General features: G+C 40.8%; 1 protein-coding gene across 11 annotated transcripts in view; it reads left to right on the top strand.

The window, feature by feature from the left end:
- RBFOX1 (RNA binding fox-1 homolog 1) overlaps window positions 1-15,238 on the top strand; it is a 1,983,080-nt gene that overhangs the window by 1,731,212 nt on the left and 236,630 nt on the right. For all 11 annotated transcript variants that reach the window (XM_087973167.1, XM_087973163.1, XM_087973172.1 and 8 more), the window contains one exon: window positions 14,492-14,734. In XM_087973167.1, the coding sequence (XP_087829293.1) occupies window positions 14,492-14,734 (243 nt within the window). The remainder of the gene's footprint in view (window positions 1-14,491; window positions 14,735-15,238) is intronic.

The raw sequence follows: 15,238 nt of genomic DNA, 5'->3' as shown, positions 1-15,238 counted from the left end.
AGGAAAAAAAAGGTCTCCCAAACCCCTTAATAAAGCTTTTTCAACCCCCTTACTTTTCAATAATGTGCTATTTGAGGGGCTGTCAAAGAGAAGAAGGGGCCAGCCTATTCTCCAAAGCACCTGAGGGCAGGACAAGGAGTAATGGGTGAAAGACAACTAAAGAGAGATCCAACCTAAAATTATTAAATTACAATTAATCCATAGAAAGGCTTGCTTCCAGAAGTTGTGAATGCTTCATCACTGGAGGTTTGTAAAGAGAAACCTACCATTTTAGTCTGGTGGAAAGACTCGAACGTACCTCATCTAAAACCCTGGATTGAGTGTTCCAATGTCTGAGAGGCTGCCAGAAAGATCTCAACTTATCTTCCAAAGCACCTGAAGGCAGAAGAAGAAACAATGGATGGAAACTAATCAAGGAGAGAAGCAATATAGAACTAAGAAGGAATTTCCTGACAGTGAGAAAATTTTAAGGGGGGGTTTTTGTTTTTTTTATTCTTGGGTTTTTAAAAGAGATTTTAAAAAAATTTTTTTGTAATTTTTTGGTTTTTTGTTTGAGCAGAGAGTTTGACTGGAAGACGTCTAAGTCCCTTCCAGCTCTGTTATTCTGTTGTTCTGATATATCTCCTCCATGTTGTCCAAAGGTGTTTTCTTAAGAGACAAGTGGACTTTCTTTCTTCGTTTTTTTGTTTTTTGGATATATTTCAGTTCTCATCCAAGAAGCTTCTTCAGTTCCAGATTCTTGGATGAGAGGCAAAACATCTTCCAGGAAAAAAAAGAAAGAAAGAAAGTCCAGCTGCCTTTTTTTGGGGGAAAAAAAAGCACGTTTGAGGCAACCATGACCTGGATGACTGAGAATCTCCATACACATTCTCCTTCATGTCCACTTCAGCAGCTGAAAGGGGCCCTTTTTCAATGGTGGGATTAAAAAAAAATTACTACCGGTTCTGTGGGTGTGGCTTGGTGGGCGTGGCAGGGGAAGGTTACTGCAAAATCCCCATTCCCTCCCCACCGCACTAACCTGCTTCCCAGCTCCATTCTCCTCTGCAGGGCAACCAAAGGAGACCCAGCTGATCAGCTGAGACTCAATGGGAGGCAGAGAATAGATGGGGTTGGCAGGGCCAGTCAGAGGTGGAATTTGCCGGCTCTCTGAACTACTCAAATTTTCCGCTACCGGTTTTCCAGAACCTGTCCGAACCAGCTGTATATCACCTCTGCCTTCTTTTTTAGGGAAAGTACAGCCCTAAGATGCAAACGGATTATTCCTGGTTCCTCTTTAGTAGCATCCATGCAAAGTTAACTGTGTTTTGTTGAATACAGTATAACATTGTGGGCAGGCCCAGATTTCATCTCTAGGTTGTTTGTCTTATAACGTTGACACAATATCAGAGCTGGTGGTGTTTCTCTATCTATATTCCTTTACTCCTTCCTAGGGAATTTGAGACATCTGTACATTAAAAAGAAATGCATACTGAATTCCTATGGTAGCACATGATAGAATAGATTGATGAGAAATATGAATTCTCTGGAGTTCTTTGTATCTCGGCCTTTTCCCCCCCCCTTCAGATCTGTGATTTAATTAGAATTTTAATCTTTCAGTGGACAAGCTGCAGGAGCCTCTAAAGGTCTTTTAAATAGAGATTAGATAGCTTAACTTGCAGGATATACACAAAATGTGGCTGAGGATCATTTCCCTTGATAGACTGAAAGAAGGCCATAACCGTTTCCAGTTATTACAACAAGGAAACAGGGATCACATCTTTTTTAATTGACACAGGATAGTGCTTTGTCCTGTGTGTGTATCGATTTCCTCAAATTCAGAGGCTTTCGTTTTCCTCTCCATGAAGAAGGTCAATTCTGGGCCTATGAAAAAGAGCCAAGGCCCCTGTCCTCACCACCGAAATGTACACGGGAGCTTTTGTGGCAAGCGAGAGTATCTTGGCGTGCATATCAAACGTCAGTTAGACTGGAGGGATTCCAAAAGTCACTTCCATCTCGTATCCTTGAAATTAGATTTCACGGCACATTGAAAGCATCAGAAGCCAAAATGAACTGCGGAGAAAACTGGCACCAGGTTGGCATACATAACAATATGGGCTGAATCTGCTGAAGCTCCTGTTTCAGAAGAGAGTTCTAAGGAAGCCCAGGGGTCTCCAACCTTGGCAACTTTAAGACTTGTGGACTTCAACTCCCAGAATTCCTCAGCCAGCTTTGCTTTTCTGGGAATTCTGGGCGCTTTACTGGCTGAGGAATTCTGGGAGTTGAAGTCCACAAGTCTTAAAGTTGCCAAGGTTGGAGACCCCTGACTTAGATGACCCTTCTGGTCTCTTCCAACTCTATCATTCATGGCTGGCTGAGGAACTCTGGGAGTTGAAGTCCACAAGTCTTAAAGTTGCCAAGGTTGGAGAGCCCTGACTTAGATGACCTTTCTGGTCTCTTCCAACTCTTATCATTCATGGCTGGCTGAGGAACTCTGGGAGTTGAAGTCCCCAAGTCTTAAAGTTGCCAAGGTTGGAGACCCCTGACTTAGATGACCCTTCTGGTCTCTTCCAACTCTATCATTCATGGCTGGATGAGGAACTTTGGGAGTTGAAGTCCACAAGTCTTAAAGTTGCCAAGGTTGGAGACCCCCTGGTCTAGTTCATGTCATTTATGCTGCATGTCCTTCTCACTCTACCTGCTTGCTTGTTCTGCCTGCCTGCCTGTCCATCCATCCATCCATCATCTATCCATCCATCACATATCCATTTGAGGCAAAACCAAAACTGGTTTTGACTTAGCGCCATGTATGTATGTATCGAGTGACTGAATTGTTATTGTTACTTCGGTATAAATAGTTTTGGAAAGTTGTTTGAAGAACTTTAAATGTATTCCATCTATTTATCTCTCATGACTGCCACGTATGATGCAATTTTGCAAGTTCTGTGTTGCCTGTAGAAAACTGTTCCCATAAAAGGATTGGAGGATCTAAATGAGGCTCTGACTTAACCTTAGCAAGATGGAATAGCTTTGAGTTTTGGAGCCTTGGTGCTGGTGCAGAGTCATTTTTTGACTCTTGGTGGGGGCAGCACTTCCTCAGGCAGAGCCGATATGCAATTTGGGGGCCCTCCTGGAGTTACAGTTCCTCCTTGAGGAGCAGTTGGAAGCCGTGGTTAGAGCTGTGGCCTTTACATAGATTGTGTGCAACCAATTCCTAGATCAGAATGCCTTGCTCACAATCATTCAGTAACTTCCCAGCTGAATTATTTGAGAGACCACCTATCATCTATAGCAGGGATCCCCAACCTCGGTCCATGCGGACCCGGTTCCGGCAGTCTGGGCCAACGCTCCTACTGGGCCGCTGGCTTGCTGGGCGCCGCCATCTTTTTGATGAAAAAGTCACTTCCGGTGAGCGTTTCACGGGTGAAAGCTCACGGAGCGTCAAAAAATGCGGCGCTTCGGTGAGCTTTCGGGTGAAAGCTCACGGGCCGGTATCGAAAAAGATGGCTTGCTTCCGTGACCTTTTCCGGGTAAAAGCTCACCGAAGCGCTTCATCAAAAGATGGCGTGCCATCTTTTGACTTTCCGGTGAAAGCTGCTTTTTTTCATCAGAAAAGATGGCGGCGCCCAGCAACCAGCGGCCCGGTAAGGCTTGTCCAGCTGATGCGGTACCGGTCCGTGGCCGTGCGGTTGGGGACCACTGATCTATAGTGTTGGAAGAAATATCCATCCGGTTCAATTCCAATCCTGGAGAAAGGCACTGGAGACAAAATGGAGGCTGAAGGCTGATTGGAAAGAGGGTCCATTTATTGATGAACATGGGTTGTGGTTCTGGTGCAGCTGATCACATGGAGTTGAGTCTGAGAGGTTTTTATACCTTCTTTTGGGCTTTGAATGTGAGTTTCCTGTTCCTGTGCAAGAACATGTATTCTATTGGATGTTGTAGGGGTCATAGATGACTCTGTAGGTTGTCTGAGCTAAGTTTGGTTGAAGTTTGGAGGGTGATGCAATGAAGGGGCTTGTTGGGCAATTCCTGTTGTGGCCGATGGCTAATCTGACCTTTGTTCAGACCTTGCTGTAGGGAATTTTTGCTTATGAGTAAAGCTACCCACCTCTTTATCTCTTAAGTGCTGACATCTGTGGACTATTAACGAAGCTGCGGGCTGCTCTCCAAGAGGATGTTTTTCCATTTCTCATCCAGGGAAATATAATATTCTGCCTTTTTAATATTTGTCAAAATATTTCTCATTCTTCTAGGAGAGGGGTGGATGCTAACTTTCTACAATAGTATCTGCTTGACTGATTCAATCTGGCACAGTTCAGGTTCCTTCAATTAAACAATGATATCTCTTGGAACAGCAGCATCTTCCCTCTGGAATGATGCTCTCCTTGAGGTCTAAGTGATCTCTAATGGTGTTTTGAAGGGGCTTGGAGAGCTGGCTCTTCAACCAGGCCTTTCACAAGCATGGTTGAGACATCCCTGGGATTTTTCCCCCATTCCAATCCAGTTTTTGTCCTCTGACTATCTTTATTTTCATTTGTATCTCTGACTTAACTTTTTTTTTTTTTGCATACAAATTTAATAATGAAGATAATTTAAAAAATCATTGCAACATATTATACAAAGCTTTCAACAATCATCAGGAAGTTATCTCTCTCTCTGGCTGATCTCAAAGTACAGATTAATCAGTAATAGGGAATTTATGTTTTTACTGACAAAGAAATAAAGGGAGGCAGTGGCTCAGTGGCTAAGAGGCTGAGTTGTCGATCAGAAAGGATGGCAGTTTGATGGTTCAAATCCCTAGCGCCACGTAACAGAGTGAGCTCCTGTTACTTGTCCCAGCTTCTGCCAACCTAGCAGTTTTAAAGCAGGTAAAAATGCAAGTAGAAAAATAGGGACCACTTTGGTGGGAAGGTAACGGCGTTCCGTGCACCTTCGGTGTTTAGTCATGCCAGCCACATGATCACGGAGACGTCTTTGGACAGCGCTGGCTCTTTGGCTTTGTAATGGAGAAGAGCACTGCCCCGTACAGCCAGAAATGATTAGTACCTTTAGCTATTTCGCTCTCATCAGCTAGCCATACCCTTCTGGAATTCGAATCCAAGCTACTTGTATACTAGGTAGAAAGTATTAACCTCTAAGCCACAGGCTCTCCTCACTTTGTTGGCTATACCAGGGGAGAGATTAAGTATTATTATTTTTAAATTAGGGCAATTGGTCTACCCAATTATGGGACAGAGCAGTAATAGGGAAGATTTTCAAGATTTTAAATATTTTGTTAAGGCATCATTTCTCTTACACATTCAGTTCAGTCTCAAAAGTACCCTTTTATTATTATACAATCTAGAAATTCCCAGAAAAGAGATTCTTCAAACGTTAGATAGACCTTCTGTGTATCACATTTCCTCCAATTATACATTTAGTTAGCTGCTTTTGTTATCTATCTAGCTCTTAGCACAGTGTTTCTCAACCTTCCTTAGAAACTTTAAGAGGTCTGGACTTCAATTCCCAGAATTCCCTGGCCAGCACATCTTAAAAGTTGCTAAGGTAGAGAAACACTGCCCTAGCAACAGTGAAGGTGAGCTAAGAACACAATTTATATCGCAGCTTAAAAGGTGGTGGACTTTTTTTGCTTTTCCAAATTAACCCAGTCTTCTTTGTTTTTGGATCTTACAGCATTTTTCATCCCTGTGTATATTTGTCTGAGAGGGGAAAAAAAAAAAGATTATACATGCTTTTATGTCTCTCTATTCTGCCCCTGATGCAGTTAAAAAGAACTGAGCTTCTAAGGTAGCCCATTGTGGGGATGGGTGGGAGGGCGAGAAGAGAAGCAGGGGTCCTCTTGATTTTTGCATCTTTCTCCTTTGTCCTTATACCCCTAGGGAGCAATGCATTTGGGCTCATTTAACTACAGAATGGATTGTGTGTTTCTCTTAAGAATGCAAAGTACTTCCTACCCAAAGGAACAAAATATAATGAAGAAAGGCACAGTAACAAAATAAAAACTGGACTATTTATTATTATTATTATTATTATTATTATTATTATTATTATTATTATTATTATTATTATTATTATTATTATTATTATTATTATTATTATGTTGTTGTTGTTGTTGTTGTTATACACAAAAACAACAGGGTACACAGCAAACGAGATAACTATGCTAGGTTTCATATCACAAATCACTTCCCAAGCGTTTAGGACTGTGTGATGTATCGGCAGATTATGTGAGCAGATCCCAGTAAGGTGGCCTTCTGCAGCTGACCAATGGTGATCTTGTCAGCGCCAATTGTTTCTAAGTGCTTACCTAGGTCTTTAGGCACACCAGCACCCAGTGTGCCGAGTACCACTGGAACCACCTGCACTGGTTTATGCCAGAGTCTCTGCAGTTCGATTCTCAAGTCCTGATATCTGGTGATTTTTTCAAGTTGTTTCTCGTTGATTCTGCTGTCACCAGGTATGGCAATGTCAACGATCCACACTTTTTTCTTCTCCACAATCGTGATATCTGGGGTGTTGGGTTCCAAAACTTTGTCAGTCTGCATTCAGAAGTCCCACGGTAGTTATGCATGCTCATTTTCAACCACTTTCTCAGGCTTATGAACCCACCAGTTCTTTGCTACAGGAAGATGCTAGCTGTGACACAAGTTCCAGTGGACCATCTGAGTGACTGTGTTGTGACGTTGTTTGTAGTCAGTCTGAGCAATTGTCTTGCAACAGCTCAGTATGTGATCGATGGTTTCATATTATTATTATTATTATTATTATTATTATTATTATTATTATTATTATTATTATTATTATTATTATTTAGACTTTGTGAATCCAAGCCACCAGGAAGAGAAAGGAGGGGTGTTTTCTCCAAACTCTTACCCCCCCACACAAAATCCCAGAAATGAATAAATGCCGCCTCATTCAACAAATGTGCGCTTAACACTAAGCCTCACATGAGTAACATTTTATCTCCCTCAGTTTTGTGTGCAAACATAACAAGATTGCTACTTCTGTTTTGACACTTTTCACACCATTTCTTAATTAGAAAAGCTTTGTGTAACAGATAGAAGGATGCTGGTGGGGAAAAGAATAATAAATTGGAGACAGGAGGCGTTTAGCGCAGAACATCTGAAACGGTGGCATTTTAGAAAATCAGCATGATGATTTGAAGGATTTTTTAAAAATATAAATATATATACACTAAAGCTTGCAACCCAAAATGATTATTTCTTTCTCTGTTCTCTCCCTTGCTTTCATTTCACTGCATTTGGCTTGTAAACAGAAAGTAGTACGCTGGGTTTTATATACCTTTGCCACATGAGGCATATTTCTGAGGTTGAAATGTGGATTTCATTAAATTCCAGGCCAAAAAACTCCCTTTAGCGCAGACATTCTTCCATCCTTTAAAACAACAACAACCAAACAATCCTGCCGCTGTTATGAAATTGAACAGTGCCAATTTCTTACTCGACCAAATGCCTTTTGAAGTTTCTTTTAATACTGTCATCCTGTTTGCACCAGATCTTCAATTCCAGTCGTTTAAAAAAAAAAAATTATGTAGCATACCAACCCCTGGAGGTTCAGCCAATATTGGGGCCAAGCTAACATCGCAAGACCTACAGTTTAGTCATTTTGGGCATTAGGTACAGCTGTAAATCTCAGCTCTCCAAAACACTTAATCCCTTTTTTCAGGGATGGGTTTACTGGACAGATAATGAATGAACTAGATTAGTCTCTGTCTCGCAGGCCAGAATGAAGCTATAGATGCAGAGATGGGCCCTCCCAGAAGTCGAAACCTTTATTATAAATTATGCTGGAAGGTTTAAATTCAAGGATTCTTCTCTCTCTCTCTCTCTCTCTCTCTGTCTCTCTCTTTCTGAATTCACACATGCAGGTGGAAAACCTTTGAGAGCTGTATGCGACGAAATTTCATTTTAATGTATGCCGATTTGGGTACATTCAAAGGGACAGTAAAGTTATTCTAAGTTTTCAAAGTCTAAGGTAGTCCATAATTTACAACAATTCACTTAGGGCCTGGTTTGAATTTACAACGGCACTGCCAAAAATGATTTATGATTGTTGTTCACACTTATGTGAAGCATCCCCATCAGAGGTGGTATTCAGCAGGTTCTGACCTGTTCTGGAGAACCAGTAGTGGAAATTTTGAGTAGTTCGGAGAACTGGCAAATTCCACCTCTGACGGCCTTGCCAACCCCATCTCTTCTCTGCCTCCCATTGAGTCCCAGCTGATTGGCTGGGTCTTCTTTGGTTGCCCTGCACAGGAGAACGGAGCTGGAAAGCAGGTTAGTGGGGTGGGGAAGGAATGGGGATTTTGCAGTAAACTTCCCCTGCTACGCCCACCAAGCCATACCCACAGAACCAGTAGTAAAAAAAAATTGAATCCCACCACTGATCCCCATGGTCATATCAGACTCTTGGCAACAGGTTCATATTTATGACATTTGCAGTGCCCTGGGGTCCTGTGATCACCTTTTGAGACCTTCTACCGAGCATTGTGAATGGGGAAGCCAGATTCATTTAACAACCAGGTTACTAACGTCACAACTGCAATGAAGTTTAGCTTAACAGCTGTCACAAGAAAAGTTGTAAAAAATGGGGCAAAACTCAACAACTGCCTCGCTTGGCAACAAAAATTTTGGGCTCAGTTCTGATTGTAAGTCGAGGACTATCTATATTTAGACCAGGGTCCTTGGCCACTTTGCCTGGAGACTTCCTCCCAGAATGCCCCAGCCAGCAAAGCGTCTGGGGGATTCTGGGGTAAGTCCAGGCTTAAAGTGGCCAAGTGGGGGGAGTTAGACTATCACACTAGGAAAAGCATGCCATGAAGGTCCACACTCCTTTTATTGTAAAGTTATAGTAACAGCTCACTGCAGGTCTGAATGTGCTTCCCCCTTCTTTTTTTCCTCTTCATGTGGAACTCGAGAAGGGGTGTGACTGAGATGTTTTTTCAGGTTAGTTTCTTGGTCTGGACTCAAGCCCTGCTTATCTGATGATTGCCTTGGTAGTAGAGCTTCCTCCTGTCCTTCAAGGCCATTCCCTCTATCCCCTATAGAATGGAATCTCATCTATGGTGATGCAAAGTTACAATCAATCAATGGAACGACTTGCCTTCAGAAGGTTGGAGTTCTCCATCATTGGAGGTTTTTAAGAAGAGACTGGACAGCCACTTGTCTGGAATGGTATAGGGTGTCCTGCTTGAGCAGTGGGGTGGACTAGAAGACCTCCAAGTTCCTTTCCAACTCTGTTATTCTATTCTATTCTATTCTATTCTATTCTATTCTATTCTATTCTATTCTATTCTATTCTATTCTATTCTATTCCATTCCATTCCATTCCATTCCATTCCATTCCATTCCATTCCATTCTATTCTATTCTATTCTATTCTTTATCCTTTATAAAATGTGAAATATTTTGTATGTTCAACCCCTTTCTCCTCATTTGTACAGGTCCCACATTCACATACCCATAACTAGCTGACATGCTTTTCTTGCAGGAGAATATTATAATACTGTCTTTGAAGAAGAACAAGTTTGAAGTCACCCATTAGGAATCTTACCAATACTCTCTCCTCTTAATTAAATATTAGGTGTAATTAGCAGGGAATGCGAGGAATATTAATTTGATAGTTGCTAAAAGGATGTCATTGTAAATGAGAAACAGTGGGGATCCCTGTAACTCAAGGTAGCATTAAACTCTTTAGTACAAAGTGCACTAAGTTGTTAATTCCCCACTTCTATTTTTTTTCTCTGAACCCTTTTGCCCCAAAATGCTGACTTTTATTCTTTTGTTCGCCATATTTTATTTTATTTTATTATTCAATAAAAGTTAAAATACAAAACATCAAAATATTGTTTAAAAAAGACAAAAACACAGCAAACAAATCATTAAAGAGAAGAAAGTGTCTTGGGAGAAAAAAAGGACTAACACATATACATATAATGCCAACCCTAGTTGGACATTAATATAGTGTATATAATATATAATATAACAATGTAAATTTTCCACCCTTTGAGAAACAGGCCAAAATAATTTGAAACTACTAAACTATTAAAGGTAAAGATTCCCTTCACACATACGTGCTAGTTGTTTCTGGCTCTAGGGGACAGTGCTTATCTCCATTACAAAGCTGAAGAGCCAGCGCTGTCCAAACATGTCTCCGTGGTCATGCGGCCGGCATGACTAAACACCGAAGGCGCATGGAACGCTGTTACCTTCCCACCAAAGTGGCCCCTATTTTTCTACTTGCATTTTTTTTTACATGCTTTTGAACTGCTAGGTTGGCAGAAGCTGGGGCTAGTAGCAGGAGCTCACTCCATTACTCAGTACTAGGGATTCGAACCTCTAAACTGCTGGTCTTTCTGATCGACAAGCTCAGTGTCTTAGTCACTGAGCCACTGCGTCCCTAATAAACTACTAAATAAATTTACAAATTGTTAGCCTGTCATCTATTTACTATATTAATAATAGTTAACTGGAAGAACAATGATAATAAAAATATTATATAAAAGTAATAAAAATATTATTAATAAAAGAGAGACAAGATTGAAATTCCCAAACCCTCTGTTAACAAGCTATTATTGTAATCAATTCATAGAACATTTACCATGGCTTCTTAACTATCTCAAATCATGCCAACAATTAACCCTGATTGGTCCTGGATCACATATCCTCATTTGTTTCATTATACCCTCTGTTATCAATTGCTGATTGATTAAATACAACAAGTCCAATCTCCAAAGCCAATCTATCTTCACAAAAAACTCCAGACAGAATTGTTGCCCAGTTAAATGGGATAAGTCCATTTTCCACTCTCCTTCAAAACTCCCTTTGTCGACTCTTTATTTCCTGATTGTCTTGATCCAGTTTCCTAGAAATGGTCATTGATTTTTGACGCAATTGGAAAACTGTCAGCTACAACCAGTGACTCAGATTTTTGTCTACTTCATTGTTTCTCAACTGTGGCAACGTTAAAGTTGAGTAGACTTCCAACTCTCAGAATTCAAGTCTACTCATTTTAAAGTGGCCAAAATTGAGATACACTGGTCTGCTTGATTGCAACAAGTATTCATTCTCATTTTGTTTAAGTGTAGCAGGATTTCCCTCCTCCCCTTCCTTCAGAAAACAAAGGAGGTTAACTTGGAGGTGGGGCAGTGGGAACATGTGAAATTTTCTGCAAGTGTTTCATGATCACTCTCATGAAATGCTAACATGGAGACGGTTTCAAGCTTCATAATATAGCTATCTGATTGAGTGTAGCTGTTGGGGAAAATTACTTTGATACAGATTAATAGTTGGAAGGGACTTTGAAGGTCTTCTATTCCGACTCCTCACCCAAGCAGGAGACCCTGCACCATTTCTGACAGAGGGCAGTCCAGTCTCTTCTTGAAAGCCTCCAGGGATGAAGCTCCCACAACTTCCAAAGGCAACTTCTGTTCCGTGGGTTGATGGTTCTCCCTGTGAGAAAATTTCTCCTTATTTCCAGGCTGAATCTCTCCTTGTTCAGTTTCCATCCATTATTCCTAGTCTGGTCTTCAGGTGCCTTGGAAAATAGCTTGACCCCTTCCTCCTCTCTGTGGCAACCCCTCAAATCTTGGAAGACTGCTATCATGTCTCCCCTGGTCCTTCTCTTCACTAGACTAGCTATACCCAGTTTCTGCAACCATTCTTCATATGTTTTAGCCTCCAGTCCCCTAATCATCTTTATTGCTCTTCTCTGCACTCTTTCTAGAGTCACAATCTTATTTTTTATAGTGTGACCAAAATTGGATGTGATACTTTAGGTGTGGTCTTACTGAGGCTTTATAGAGTGGTATTAGTACCTCACTTGATCTTGATTGTATCCCTCCGTTAATGCAATTTAGGATTGCACTGGCAGTTTAGGCTTGCATTGATACTAATGAATATTACAGGATTTACACTGAATAATAATACTATCCAGAGTTCCAAGTATCTGGCATAAAGCATCAGATGATACATAATGTAGCCAGGTCCTGCGTGGCTAAATATAACATTGGTTTTATTGTAATTTCTTTGTTTGATTGTTTTGAGCCACTGAGAGTCATTTAAAATTGGGCAGCATACAAGATTAATAAATTATTCTAGTTGGTCGCCCAGTCAGCCAAATGATCCAATTGGATTTGGCATTTTTGTTCGCTTATGGAATCCTTCCCAAAAAAACCTGGGTAGGCAGATGTTGTTGTTTAATCATATTAAATTATTATCACAATTAGAAAGCTTTTTGGAAATAAAATGGTTGATCCTGTTTGATTATGGTTTGTTTGATATGGCTTGCTGCTAGCGTCAAGTTTAGGGCTGACTTGCTTTTTGTTTAAAACCCAAACTGCTCGTATTTTAAATGAACACTTTTATTTTTTAAAGTGCCTTGTACTTAAAATTTCTGGTTTATACTTGGAAAAAGTCTAGTAAACCCTTTGCCATTAACAAATTAACAACTCCCTTCATCAGATTGCATAGAGAGGTTAAACACTGGACCAGCATGCTGTCTGAGAAATTGTGACAGTTACTTTCTACACATTCTCAAGCTGTCAAGTTAAGAAACATGGGGACTAGACTGTGCTGGGTTTAAATTTCTGCATAAGGCTATATATCCTTTCAAACATAATGTCCACCTGAAATTCTTTTTTCCTATCTCAACCTGCTTTTTTTCCACTGGAGAGCTTATGTGAGAATCAGAAGTGTTCTTTATAAATAAAGAAGACACTGGGGTTTTTCTTTATAACATCTGTCCAGATAGATGAATTGGATGGATCCATCTATCCATCCAGCTTGCTAACATCTGTCAATTGATCTGTCCATCCACACATCCATCTGCCTATCCATTGTATCTCTCCATTCTCTCTCTATCTATTCAGTTTGCTATCATCTGTCAATCCTTCCTTCCTTCCTTCCTTCCTTCCTTCCTTCCTTCCTTCCTTCCTTCCTTCCTTCCTTCCTTCCTTCCTTCCTTTCTTTCTTTCTTTCTTTCTTTCTTTCTTATTGGCCAAGTGTGATTGGACACAGAAGGAATTTGTCTTGGTGCATATGCTCTCATTTATCTTTCATTTATCATCTATCTATTCAACTTGCTATCATCTGTCAGTCCATTCATCCTATCTGTCTATTGATCTACCAATCTATTATCTATCTTCCCATTATTCCATCCATCCATCCATCCATCCATCCATCCACCATCCATATCTATCTATCTATCTATCTATCTATCTATCTATCTATCTATCTATCTATCTACCTATCTACCTATCTACCTACCTGTAATAAGAATTGCCATTGGTTCAAGGAGCCTGGCAAACTTCACAAACTCAATGGACAATATTGCTTTCATCCAGCTTTAGGGACCATTTGAAAAGAAATTCAGATTCTTTTTTGTTTTTTGTTTTAAACTTTTTAACACATGTGTTGATGGAAACTTTAGTCAATTTGTACCAGGGCATAATTTGGGAGATTAGCTTGTACAAGTTGTTGAAAGTATAAAACACACTAAACATGGTGTCACAAAGGGGAGGGCTTGAATTCCTATATTATTATGTAACTTGACAGCTTTAAGACTTGTGGACTTCAACTCCTAGAATTCTTCCTCCAGTCATGTTAGCTGAGGAATTCTGGGAGTTGAACTTCACAAGTCTTAAACTTGCCAAGTTTGAAGTTCCTTGATCTAAGTAATAGTGATTAAATAATAGTATGGAAGGAAACCAGGATGTCTTGTTCCTTTGTAAGTATTCATGGTTTAAAGACACCTTTAAAAATCCAATTTATTTATTTTCAAACTTTGTATGATTGCTATAGAGTCCTCATTCACTGGTAGCTTGGCATTATTGTTTTTCTGGTAATGTTTAAGTATTCCATAATGTATATTCATAATATTCAGCTATTACTAAATGTTTGTTGGACTAAGCAAAGAGAGAGAAAAAAAATGAAACCCGAAAATCAAATTATTTGGCTTTCATTTCATAGAAAAGTTTGTTTGTTTGTTTGTTTTAAAAAGGGGGACACCATAAATATTCTGTCAAGCTTGTATATCTCTGCTTTGTTTGTTACATACTACAAGACTCAAGGTTTTATTGATAATTTCAAAATTACTCTTTTGAAATGCAATTAATTGCAATCTTATACAACTGGCAGCAAACTTGCCTCCAGGCTATTCTGTAAACCCCACCTCTTATCACAAACACAATTTTGCTCACAAGGACAGCACCGTAATGGTTGTGGGGACCTTATTGGAATGGTGTTATTTTACCGCTGGATTGGGTGGAGGAAGAGGAAAGATGCTGAGTTAAAAAGTTGTGTGGTTCCCCAGGAAACCTTATTTGTGAGTAAAGCCAGTAGCAGCTCAGCTCCTCCCTGCAGATGGATGACTGCTGAGGTCCCAGCAGGAAGGAAAGCTGGACAGAAGTGTGATGAAGCTCCTCAAAGAGGCATTAATCTTGGCAAAACCAAATCCCGCTCAATGTTCTCCCCTGTTGTTTCATGTTTTTACAGGGTAATCAGGAAGCGGCTGCACCCCCTGAAACAATGGCTCAGCCCTACGCCTCTGCCCAGTTTGCTCCTCCTCAAAACGGCATCCCAGGAGACTACACCAGCCCTCATCCTCACCCCACCCCCGACTACTCCGGGCAAACCACGGTTACAGAGCACACGTTAAATCTGTACCCACCTGCTCAGACGCACTCTGAACCAAACACAAGTGACACAAATGCACAAACTGTCTCAGGCACAGCCACCGTAAGTAGGTTTTTTTTTTCGTTTTATTTTTCCAAACTTCCTCCTTTAAAAAGTACTGTTCATTTTCCAAAGCCTCAGCAGACAGTCCCAGGCCTGGAGTTCATTTAGGAACCTAGTGGGATGGCCTGACCTACCGAGTGGAAACAAATATGTGATGAATTTCAACTCTGAGGTTTGATTCAAGGTAAATTTTCAGCCACTCTCCTACGTCCTTCCTTTAATAGCGTAGATTTCAGCAGGAAGCATTTTGGTAAGACAGAGGTTTTACCGGGACCTGGTTGTATTCTGCAGCTGTGCTTTGCCGGCAATCTGTGCAGAGGGCAGCGGAATTGGACAGTGGGGAAGAACGGGGAGGGCTGCGTCTGATACAGAGATGGGACCAGGACCATCTGGAAGTGGTGTGCTGACTCCGGAGCCTTCGGAGTCTGGCAGCAGCAAGGCAGAGGAATAAGGGGAGCCTGTTCCCAGTGCGCATGTGCGCAGAGCTGCTAGAAGGCGAGAACA

The sequence above is a fragment of the Notechis scutatus genome, chromosome 12 (genome assembly GCF_049901735.1).
Source record: "Notechis scutatus isolate UNSWTSFEM ecotype Mainland chromosome 12, rNotScu1.2, whole genome shotgun sequence".
Classification (NCBI taxonomy): domain Eukaryota; kingdom Metazoa; phylum Chordata; class Lepidosauria; order Squamata; family Elapidae; genus Notechis; species Notechis scutatus.
The sequence above is the reverse complement of the archived record's forward strand: the minus strand, read 5'-3'. Positions and strand labels throughout refer to the sequence as shown.